The 12,451-nt window shown below is 40.9% G+C and overlaps 1 protein-coding gene and 1 pseudogene across 1 annotated transcript; both read right to left on the reverse strand.

Moving 5' to 3' along the window:
* Positions 1-1,770: 1,770 nt before the first annotated feature.
* Positions 1,771-5,434, reverse strand: LOC125313594 (annotated as a pseudogene).
* A 3,669-nt stretch (positions 5,435-9,103) lies between these two features.
* Positions 9,104-12,103, reverse strand: LOC115745244 (pentatricopeptide repeat-containing protein At4g39530-like). Its single transcript, XM_030680689.2, has one exon. It carries the CDS (start codon positions 11,935-11,937, stop codon positions 9,409-9,411), a length of 2,529 nt encoding a protein of 842 aa, XP_030536549.2. The 5' UTR covers positions 11,938-12,103; the 3' UTR covers positions 9,104-9,408.
* Positions 12,104-12,451: the final 348 nt, after the last annotated feature.

Here is a 12,451-nt window from a genome sequence, read left to right on the forward strand (position 1 = left end):
CCATCTGTAAGCAAAATTCAATGAAAATCGTTATGAAAGATTAGACACTGCTCGAAATTATCAAATGATTCATGTAGCAAAATATCAAGAGCAACGTTAAGAAAAACACCACGACGTGTGAAATGTCTGTATGTTCTCGGGTCATGCTATTTTGAACTAGAGTTTCATGGAATCATGATCCTCAATTCATGTCCTCCTCCCTTATTGGAAAGCTCGAAGCACCAACAAGAAAAGTCACTTACACATTCCATCAGCTGAGGCCCATAGAAGGAACAGGGAGATTATAATCAAGAGCAAGCAGAAAATGGCGATAAGAGAAGATGAGGATGATGAAGGGAAGTGCATTTTTGCAGATAAAACTCAATTTATCAGGTGCATGAAAGTCTACATCTTTGATTTTTACATTGAGTACATGAAGGGCAAGAAAAAACTTGAGGAGTCTACTCAGGGAAGGAGACTTGAAAGTCTACCTCTTATGATTTTGGGAAGGAGACCTGAAAGTCTTCCTCTTTTGATTTTGCACATTGCGTAAACGAAGGATAAGAAATAACTCAAGTAAGTCTAATCAAGGAAGGGGACTTAGAACTTCCGACGTTTCAAACATCACATACCTTACCGGTTCTTATTCGGTCTCTTTGTGTGTATCATATCATCCCAATGAAGAGTCCAACGTGCAATTTGGTGGGCCGAAGACAGCCGTGGACTTTGGAGGTACCTGACCTCAGTAAGCCTCAGCTCACAAGCGCGCGATTGTCCAAAATCGCACTCTCACCACGGGTAGTAGTCTAAAATGGTCCTCATTTAAGTCGTCAATCATGTGGTTTGGATGCTATTTTTGATTCATTTTATTCCGATCCTCGACTATTGTTGGACTCGAAACTTTTGCAAATAAGGATAAAACTTCCTAAGTTTTGAAGGCAAGTGATTATGGTCGCAAGATCCGTCATGGCGAAGCCTGGAGCAGAAAGAGGGACAGTGAAAAAAGGAAAAAACAGTTCCCAGCAAAATCAATCTTCATATGTTAGAAAGGGCGTGAATGAACGAAGCGAGCTCAATTTGCTGACTAGCAAAGAGGAAGCTTATAACTTTTGACTGAATGATATATTCTAGCAATTTGTGAAGAAAGTTAAACAAGCCGACTTGAGACTTGAGAGCGAAGTTACATGGCAGCCAATTGTTTGGTTATGTTCATGTACAAAGAAGTAATGAGATCGCCAATGAGGCGTCGGACGAGTTGGTGAGATACCTGGGCCTTAGACAGTTAAACTGATGAGGTCCCGGGTTCAACTCCCAGCAACCACGTCTTGGGAGACTTACCTAGTGGTATTGGCAAAAACCCCCCAACACCCCCGAGAAATAGTACATTACAAGTGGAAAACCTCGATTACCCAAAAAAAATAATAATAATAAGACCTAAATGTAGATGCTGTTCTCTCCGGGCGGCCATTATGAGTACTTCATTGTGGCTGCTGGCTCTGGTAATGGGTTAATATCTCTATACCTCAGGAACAGGTCATTTGCCCTCTTCTTCAACTAACTTGACCCATGCAAACCACAAACAGAGCATAGCTCATTAGTTCATCCAATCTTCACGAGTTGACCGTGCGATTAGAAGTCTCAGAATCAGATCAATTCCTCCTGACTTAAGTCTCTTTATAGATGTTTGGACACATCTTTGCAACTTCAATGCCGAGGATTAATTTGCATCCAGTGAATTCTATAACTGCCAATATTCACCACTTAGTGAAGACAATTCAAACTTGTATCCTGGCAGCTGCTTCTCCAGCGAAATATCGTCCTCACACCACGATGAGTGACCTCATGTCTCAACATATCCGATGGAAAGCCCAACTCAGATGATGTGCAAGCTTCAAGAAGATTGATCACGTCCAGGCGACATACAGCTGGAAGGGTACACGGAATAGTGCATTTGCAGTATAATAGCATCCCGTTACTAATTGTCAGTCAATCGTCTATGATAACCGCAACACTGTTTGGCACATAAGCGATCTCTTTTATCTGAAGAATTAGATAGTCCAAAACTGAAAAAAATCAAGTCAGCCTCACAATGAGTCCGGTCTCTAGCAACAAACACATGAACCTCATTATTGACTTCTGTCCAACTTTTTCCTAGTTCTTTTAGGACTCCAGTCTCGTCCATTCTCTGCCTCACCTTCTTCACATCAAATCACTTTCCTTTTGATGCAAATATATTTGAGAGTAGTGTATAAGATTGTCACGACCCAAAAATCGGAATTTTTTAAGTTAATGGATTGCTAAGCTGCTAAACCTAGCTCGGACTCTCCCCAAGTCCATACCAATTCACGACTTATGTTTGAATTATTTCATGCAAAAGATTTTTATTTGGAGTCGCCACTAATCTGTTTACGGTAGGTCAATTAGACACCTAAATAAAGTATCGGGAGAAATACTTCATTCCTACGAACCAGAAATTATGAATCTGGAGACTTGGTTACGCTAGATTACACTAACGCCCTTTCGGTACCATTTTTAAAAAAATGTTTGGCAGACAGTTGGGATTCATTTTAGAACCTATCTCCTAACATGTGAAAATGTCCATGCCGGTACGCAAAACAACCAATGAAAAAATAAAAAAAAATGATAGATAAATTGCAAGAGAGAAAAAAAAAAGTCAAGCAAAACAAGTTTCTTTTTTTGTTTTGTTCGGACTTAACATGCAAACTAAACTGTTAATGCAAGAATGCAATCTTAATTTTTTTTTTTTAGTTTTTTTCTTTTAAAGTGATGACTATGCTAAGATGCAATGCATGAGATGCACGATTAAAATTAAATGCAGCTATTCTAATATGTCACGTGGCATGAAAATATTAATCTAACTACAATCAACCAAATTTGACATGCACCTTATCATATTTGTATTGAAAAATGCAACCTTCTCTTTTATGCCTTTTAAAAAAAATGCTCAGTATAGGATAAGAATATAACTCGATCCATTGCATGACATTTCGGAATTTTAGGCAAAAGATTACGATATCCGAAAAAATAATCCGTGTCTCGCGTCATAAATTAATAGATATCATAATCTTAACAAAGTTTTGACCGCGGTAAATTCAAGCTTGCTTAGAGAAATGACCCATGTCTCGCGGCTCAAATTAATAATCAAATTTGATTATTGTGCAGTAACCCTTGATGGTATGATGCCTAAAATCACGTAAAACCATATCAATACAAAAAAAATGGAATTTAAAATCAGATCAAGTAATCACCTAGTTGGCCAATTTAGTTTCCAACGAAGATGACTCGGACTGTGAATAATGATTCCCGCAAGTCACTGTGGAGGACAATGGGAGAAATACCCAGCAGGTCTTTTAGCGTGATGGCTCAACAAAAGGGAATCCGGAACGTCGAGGAAATCTGCAAAAGCAAAGAATTCTCCAAACGCAGGTAAATGTCAGCTGCTGTTGTCAAGTCGGAGAACGAAAATTTCGTCACCGAGGCGGAGTAAAATAGGGGTCAAGGAGTCGCAGTGAGTCCGCAAAGCATGCTAGCCGTCGACCGTCGAGGGGAAGGATGCAATAGTGGAGTTGGAGGTATCAAGCTGTGAGATCTCCACAGAGATTTCTGGTTCTCGCTCGTATATCTCTTAAAGTGTGTTCTCAAGAACTCTCACTATGGAGTATGGACAACCCTTTTTCTCTCTCTCTGTCTTCTCTGTTTTCCTCTTTTTTTTTCTTTTTGTCTCACTATTCGTGCTTGGAAATCATCAATTCCCCCACCATATCTCACTTTTCTTGGCCGTGAAAAAAAGAATGGCAATGAACCCTCTCTCCTCTTTTTTTTTGAACGATGCGTCTCCGGTTTTCTTTTAATAGGCCAAGAGTTCTCGATGAATCCTCCTCTCCTCCCGACAGTGAATGGCCCTTGTATGTGCGTTAATTTGGACCTTAAAAGGCAAGAGAATATCACGGAACAATCGATGAATCATTGATCCCCTTCATGATCTCGCTGATTTGCAATATAATGCTTGATAGTCTCGCTAATTTGCTCACAAGATGATGCCAATAATGATTTCATGGGCTTCCTTCCTTTCAATTTTTCTTTCTTTCCATAAGACCTCCCCATTAGTGGCCGATGCCCATTTTCGACGTGAAAGACGTAAGACATGATCCACTCAAGGAAAGGACAGAACCTCTCCTCCCCTTTCGCGTGATTTGGGCGATGAAACAGTCCAGCATCTCTCTCAGCCCTCTTCATTTTCCTAATTCGCTCCCCTTTTAATGCTTGCTTCCCAAATTAATGGATTATGCACAAATATCGTGGGATTTTGCCGATTGCTTCATATTGGCAACGTGACCGCCATTCTAGTGTTATAAATGCTCATCAACGAAGTTTCCTTATTCGTGCAAATTTCAGCAATTTGAAGTTTCCAATGGAAGTATCCCAATGCGAGTTTAATTCAGCATGTTCATATAAGCTCATCCGCCGCCGTCCAATTAATATCCAATTGTATGATCCTAATGCAAATGCTCCTAATATCTATGTGCGATTAACTAATAATATATTTATATATATATATATATATATATATTTTAGGAATTGAAGTTGGTTCCTAATTTTTCTATGCAATATGCACCCAATGGGACGTCAAAATTTAGGTGTCAGCAAAGATCCACTATCCGTTGGATCCAAAGAGATTGCCATCTCCGCAGCATACTTTCCTAATTCACTTTCACCAGCATTCCTGCATGCACGGAGCAATCTCCTCCGTACCAGCGCCATCGGTTGAATTGGCATTGTCTCAATGAAATCCACAGCATCCTTTAGTCTACCAGCTCGGCCAAAATGCGAGACTATGCAAGCATAATGTTCGGTCCCCGGTTCAATTCCAGGCCCGCGCATCTAGTTATAATGATGCAATCCATCTTCCACAAACCCCGCATGGCCGCACGCCGAGAGGATGCCCACATATGTGATGTAATTTGGTTTCACTCCTGCGATTATCATCTCCTCAAATATCTGGAGAGCAGCCTGTGCTTCTCCATGTTGTGCATATGTCGTGATCATGGAGTTCCAACATGCAACATCTTCGCAACTAGCAAGGTCAAATGCTTTCCTGGCCTCCCGAATACTTCCGCATTTAGCATACGTATCCACGACACCATTCGTGACAAATGGGTCGAAATCCAAACCACGCTTTATAATCTGGCTATGGAACTGTTGACCATGTTGGAGACTTGCTAAATTGCTTGCTGCTGTGATAAATGTAGTGACTGGCTGAGGTAACTTCCACTTGTACAGAGAAGAAATAAGACCAAATGGTAGATGTTCTGCGGCAAATTGTGAGTACTGGATGTGCTAAAGTCGTTGGCGGAGGAGCTGGCAATATCAGATATGAAAAATTACTTGCAAAAATCCTGATTTCTTCCTTATTTGTCGCTAGTTGAAAAACCATGTGTTGATCTTTAAGGAAATAAATGTGTACTTTGGATTTTGCATTGCCCTAAAATGCTCGGTTTAAATCATATTGTCTGGTTGGATAGTCAAGTGGAGAGCACGGATAGAAATACGTGGCAATGATGAGGGCGGGAAAAGTACACTAGAAATGCCATAGCTTTTGTACGGCGTTCATGTGAGTGCCATAACTTTCAAAACGTTCACTTAAGTGCCATAACTTTAAAAAATCATTCACTTGAGTGCCATGTTGACGTGGACGCCGGAAAAGTTGACGTGGCAGCTGGAAAGTTGACGTGGCACGCCAGAAAGCCGACATGGCTCGCCGAAAAAGTTATTGTAGCACTCAAGTGAACGATTTTACTCCGACGTGACACTCAAGTGAACGATTTTTGAAAGTTATGGCATGTAAGTGAACGTTTTGAAAGTTATGGCACTCAAGTGAACACCGTACACAAATTATGGCACTCATGGCGTACTTATCCCTGATGAGGGCAATAAGATGAGCTGATGGGTGGAAAAGTCCCGAGAGTGAAAAATCCTTTCTTTGTGAACGCCAATGTTTGCTTGACAGGGATCTTCTTCTTCTTGGCACTGTACATCCACATGATATAACATCTGGACTACTGCATTTATATATATTATGTAGATTTGCTTATAAAGGATGAAACAGGTAGGTGTTTACCGAAGCTCAACAAGCAAAAGCTGATTAAAATAGAGTATGGGCAAAGTATGAATTGTCCGTAGATCTTCATGGAGCTAAAAAATTCATCGTTTGCCCCCAGCAACTAGCCAATATCACAGTTGCACCATCAGCAGCATTGTTTTAGCTGGACGGCCTTGTTCATGCACCCCTTTTTTCGAGTGGCCAATTTTTTAGTATTTGGGTCTCTTAGTGCGTCTGACCATTCTTATTGTGCTAACTAGCCCCCTTATTGTGATTGCATATCGTTACAATTATCCAAAAAATCTTAAATTTATTGTACGGTGGTTAACACAGTTTTGAACTTTGCACTTTTGCCAATTTAGTTCTAAAGTTTTAACGATTTGTCAATGACAAACCTTCCAATCGATTTTGGCCAGGAACCAATAGCATGTGACACTGCCGGCGCTGACATGTACAATTTGCTTTTAATTTTTTTATTAAAAAATTTGTATTCTACTTTTTTTCCTTTTTTTTCTTTTCTTTTTTTACTTTCCCGGGCTTTCCAACAATGGGGTCATTGGGGCCTCGGCAACAACCAGCGACCTTCACCTCATATGGGCGAGGGCTATGACCCCCTCACCTGTGGTCGGTAAGGATCGCCAGCCAATAATCCAATGAAGGAATAAAAAAGAAAAGGAAATAAAATAAAGAAAAGAAAAGAAAAAGGAAACAATTTGCAAAAAGTGTCTACGTCGGTGCCGGTAGTGCCACTTAAGACTGCCGGCGTTGACTACACCCCCAAATTACCTATTTCAGACTAAAATTGATCAGAAGAACTATACTAAAATTTCGCACAAATTTTTAGGATTAATTGACAAAATACCATGTATAACGAATGGTTCACACATGTATAAACCATTCTAGATGCAGATAACTTGATAGAAATGTTCCAGATATGGAGTAAAAAGAGGACTCACTCCAGTGCCCGTCTTGACCAGGCGGGCTTCCAGTCACAACTATACCTGCATGTGCAAGACAATATTCAATGAAAACTCGTTACGAAATATCAGACACCATCCAAAATTATTCAATGATTAGTGCAGCATAATTACAGGAGCAACGATAAGGTAGCCAGCATGATGTATAAAAATTTCTCTATGTTCTCGAGTCATGCCATGTCAACGGTCCCCCTCCATTATTGAAAGCTCAAAGCACCAAAAAGAAAAATGACTTACTCTTATCCGCCGAGGCCCCTGGAAGGAACAGGGAGATTATAACCAAGAGCAAGCAGAAAATGGTGATAAGAGAAGATGATGATGATGAAGAGAAGTGCATTTTTGCTGTCATATCTCTGTGTGTGTCTGTGTGTGGTTGTTGTTGGGGGGTTGGGGGGGTGTTATATATTATCTCTGAAGTGCAGATAAAACGCGATTAATCAGTTGCATGAAAGTCTTCATCTTTGATTTTTCTTCATTGACTCGTTGAAGGGAGAGAAAAATACCAGAGAAGACTAATCCAAGGAAGAAGACGTGAAATCTTCATCTTTGAATTTTCTACAACGAGGAAATGAATGTAGAGAAACAACTCGAGAAGTCTAATCAAGGAAGGGAACTCGAACTTCCTAAGTTTCAAATTCCACATACCTTACCGGTTCTTATTCAGTCTCTTTGTGTGTACCAGATCATCCACATGAAGAGAGTGTGCAATTTGTTGGGTTGAAAACACCCGTGGACTTGGAGGTACCTGACCTCGGTGAGCCTCGGCTCATAAGCACGCGACTGTCTAAAATCGCACTCTCGCTACAAATAGTAGTCTAAAAGGGTCCTCATTTAAGTCATCAATCATGTGGTTTGGATGCCATTTTTGATTCATTTACTCCGGTCCTCGACTTTTATCAGACTCGAAACTTCTGCAAATAAGTATAAAACTTCCAAGTTTCGAAGGCAAGTGATTATGGTGGCAGGATCCGTCAAGGCAAAGCCTGGATCAGAAAAGAGAGTAAAAAGAACAGTTCCCGACATAATCAATTTGCAAATGTTAGAAAGATCATGAATTAACGAAGCGAGCACAATTTGCTGACTAGCAAACAGCAAGCATAACTTTTGACTGAATGATATATTCTAGCAATATGTGAAGAAAGTTAAATGAGCTGACTTGAGGCTCGAGAGCGAAGTCACATCGCAGCCAATTGTTCGGTTATGTTCATGTCAATGTTATGAAATATAACAAATATAATGAAGGGAAATCAGATCAATTTACTGCAAGGTATCAAACTTTCTGAAGATGAAGATGTCAAAAAGAAAAATGCAAGAGGTTAGAGAAGCAACTCTCAAAGAAGATTCTCATTAGAAATTAAAAAAAAAAATCTGGAAAGATCGCCAATCGTCTTCAGATCAGTTGAAGCACATTGATCCTTCCTCCCCATTGTCTTGCTTTTCTAGCATGTTTTAGTAGCATGAAAGTCTTAAATCTTACATCGAAAAAAGGAAGCGAGAGAAGTGACAGGACCTAAATGTAGATGCTGTTCTCTTTGAGCGGCCATTGTGAGTACTCATCTGTTGAAGTTGTTGACAGAGGAGCTGCCAATATCAGATATGGAAAACTAGTTTCTTTTTCTGATTTCTTCCTTATTTGTGACCAGTTGAAAAACCATGTGTTGCTCTTCAAATGGTGATTGTAAAATAGAAAAGGAGGGTTTGATCAAGCTGTCACAAAATCCACAAGAAAATAGCTCCCAAGGTTTTTGCTCTTCGGGGTTGGTCAACCTGAAACTCATCATTTTGACCTACTGCATTAACAGAGTGAGTCTCCACCAAGGGGAATTTCTGGTTGGTCATCTTGTGGCTACAGGCAGTGGGTTAATCTCTCTATCCCTCAGGAACAGGTCATTTGCCCTCTTATTCAACTAACTTGACACATCTAAACCACAAATAGAGAGCATAGCTCATCAGTTCATCCAATCTTTACGAGTCACCTGTCAATTAGAAGTCTTAGAATCAGGTTAATGCCTAGTGACTCAAGTCTCTTTATAGATGTTTGGACACATCTTTGCAACTTCAATGCCGAGGACTAATTTGCATCAAGTGAAGTCTAAAACTATCAATATTCACCACTTAGTGATGACGATTCAAACTTGTATCCTAGCAGCTGTTTCTCCAAGAGAACTATCGTCCTCACACCACGATATGTCTCAACATATTCGATGGAAACCCCAACTCAGATGATGTGCATAATTCGAGAAGATTGATCTTGTTCCGGGAACATACAGCTGGAAGGGTTCACAGGATAGAGCATTTGCAGTAAAACATCGTTCTGTTACTATTTGTGAGTCAATCGTCTATGATAACAGCAACATTGTTTGGCACATAACCGATCTCTTTTATCTGAAGAATTAGATAGTCCAAAACTGAAAAAATCAAATCAGCCTCACAATGAGTCCAGTCTCTAGCAACAAACACATGAACCTCATCATTGACTTCTATCCAACTTGTTCCTGGTTCTTTTACGACTCCAGTCTCGTCCATTCTCTGCCTCACCTTCTTTACATCAAACCACTTTCCTTTTGATGCAAAAATATTTGAGAGTAGTGTATAAGATCCACTATCCATCGGGTCCAAAGAGATTGCCATCTCTGCAGCATACTTTCCTAGTTCACTGTCACCAGCATTCCTGCATGCACTGAGCAAGCTCCTCCATACCAGTGCCATCGGTTGAATTGGCATTGTCTCAATGAAATCCACAGCATCCTTTAGTCTCCCAGCTCGGCCCAAAAGGGAGACCATGCAGGCATAATGTTCGGTCTCCGGTTCAATTCCAAGCCCACTCATCGAGTTATAATGCCGCAATCCATCTTCCACAAGCCCCGCATGGCTGCATGCAGAGAGGATGCCCACATATGTGATGTAATTTGGTTTCACTCCTGCAATTATCATTTCGTCAAATATCTGGAGAGCAGCCTGTGCTTCTCCATGTTGTGCATATGTTGTGATCATGGAGTTCCAACATACAACATCTTCACAAATAGCAAGGTCAAACGCTTTCCTGGCCTCCTGAATACTTCCACATTTAGCATACATATCCACAACAGCATTCGCGACAAATGGGTCAAAATTCAAACCACGCTTTATAATCTGGCTATGGAACTGTTGACCATGTTGGAGACTCGCTAAATTGCTTGCTGCTGGGATAAGGGAAGCGAACGTGAATTCATTGGGTTGTTGTTCGGATAACTGTAATTCCAAGAACAATTTGAAGGTCTCCTCATTTTCCATTTGCTGACTATATCCAAAGAACATTGCATTCCAAACTACACTATCTCTATCGCTCATCTCTTCAAATACTAGCCTCGCATCTCGGACTAAAGAACACTTGGAATAAACATCGATCAGTGAACTCCCTGCAAATAAGTCCATAGAAATTCCAGATTTACTTAAGAGGCCATGAACTTGCTTGCTCAATTCCAAGGTGAATAAAGCAGTCGATAATCCAAGGATGCTGACAAATGTCAATGGACTTGGGGAGAACGACGCAAGCCTCATACTATGGAAGAGATCTAATGCTTCCTCCAGTTTCTCTAATCTTGAGTAACCTTCAATCATAGCATTATAGGAGACAACATTTTTCCCATCCATAACATCGAAAAGTTCCCTAGCATCCGCTAAGTCATTGCATTTTGCATACATATCGATCAAGCCATTTTTTACGAAATCATCAAACTCTAAATTGGCCTTGATAGTGTAAGCATGAACTTGCTTTCCCTGTATTAAGGCCTCGAGCGAGCCACATGATGTGAGAACACTGGTGCAAGCAAATGCATCGGGATTCCAACCCAATCCAGTCATCTCTGCAAAAAGCTTCAATGCTTCTTTATCATACGCATTCTGCATGTACCCAGAAATCATCGTGGTCCAAGAGACCATATTTCGAACTTCCATATGGTCAAATAACCTCCGAGCTGCTTGTGCCATGCGAGATTTCGAATAACAATCGATCAGCACATTAACCACTGAAATGTCCATCTCTGCTTCTCGCCTTAGTATGTGAGCATGAATTTGCTTGCCACCTTCAACAAACTCAAGTGCTGAGCAAGCACTTAAAACACTGGAAATCACATATTTGTCAGGAAGCAGGCCAGCATCTATCATCTGGCTAAACAACTGCAGAGAGACTTCACTTCTCCCACATTTCACGTGCCCACTTATGATCGCAGTCCAAGTAACATCAGTCTTATCCAATAAACTATCAAAAACTGATCTCGCCCCATCTATATCACCATTATTCGCATACAAAAAAACCAGGGAAGTGCCAACATAGACATCCTGACCGAGACCGGCCTTAACAACGAAACCATGCACCTGAGCTCCTTCATCAAGGCCACCCGACTGCGCACAACCTCGGATCAGACTGGCCAAGATATACTCATTCGGCCTCTCCACAGAGCTTCTCTGAAATTCCACAAAGCTCATCAGTGCTTCACTGCAATAACTATGCCGGGCGTACATCGAAATCAGCGAAGACCAAGTGATCAGGTTCCTCTCAGGGATATCATCAAACACCCCTCTTGCATCACGTAAACCACCAGACTTGGAGTAAGAGTGTAGCAGAACGTTGGCAAGAAACACATCGTACTGAAATCCCCAGTCGACGATTTGGCGGTGGAGCTTCTTGTGGTGACGAATGGGGTTGACGGAGTCGGAGGCGGGCAACTGCAGGAGCTTGGCGAATTCACGCCTCTTGACCCGCGAACTGGGAAGCGGACGAAACGGGGTCTCCGACGGGAAGGTGGAGAAAGTGAAGGACGGTCTCATGGCTTTGGAAATCCTGCGACATTGTCTTGCGAGGAGTGCTCGAGCGACCATAGTAGTTCGTCATCATAGGGGATGCATCTCGAAGGGTCGTTGTTCCGTTAACGGTCCTGAAACGGAGGAGGGCGCTAACAAGTGTAAAAATCCAATTTTTACAATTTTTGGAAATTTACCATCTTATATGAAAATCAAGGCCAAATGTCGAAAAAGGGCACAACCTTTACCTTGGAACAATTTTGCCAATATTTTCCAAATGTTTAAAAAGAAAGAGAAAATACCATAAAAAAAAAACCTTCAGCTGTACACATATTTATCCTAAATTTTTTTTTAACATTAAAACTCTAAATTTATACTAGTACGACACATTTATTCTCCACTAAAATTTCATTAAAAATGTTTACAAAAAATCTGACATGGCTCCACCTCAATACCACGCAAGCGCCATGTCAATAAAAGGTTAAAACAAAAGTCAAAAACTAAAAAAAAAATTAAAATTTACTATTCATCGTCCTCAACCTAGAGGTCGCTCAGCCAAAACACGTCTGATGCTCGCCGTCGCTGTCCACCG

This window comes from Rhodamnia argentea, chromosome 1, assembly GCF_020921035.1.
Source record: "Rhodamnia argentea isolate NSW1041297 chromosome 1, ASM2092103v1, whole genome shotgun sequence".
NCBI classification, from domain to species: domain Eukaryota; kingdom Viridiplantae; phylum Streptophyta; class Magnoliopsida; order Myrtales; family Myrtaceae; genus Rhodamnia; species Rhodamnia argentea.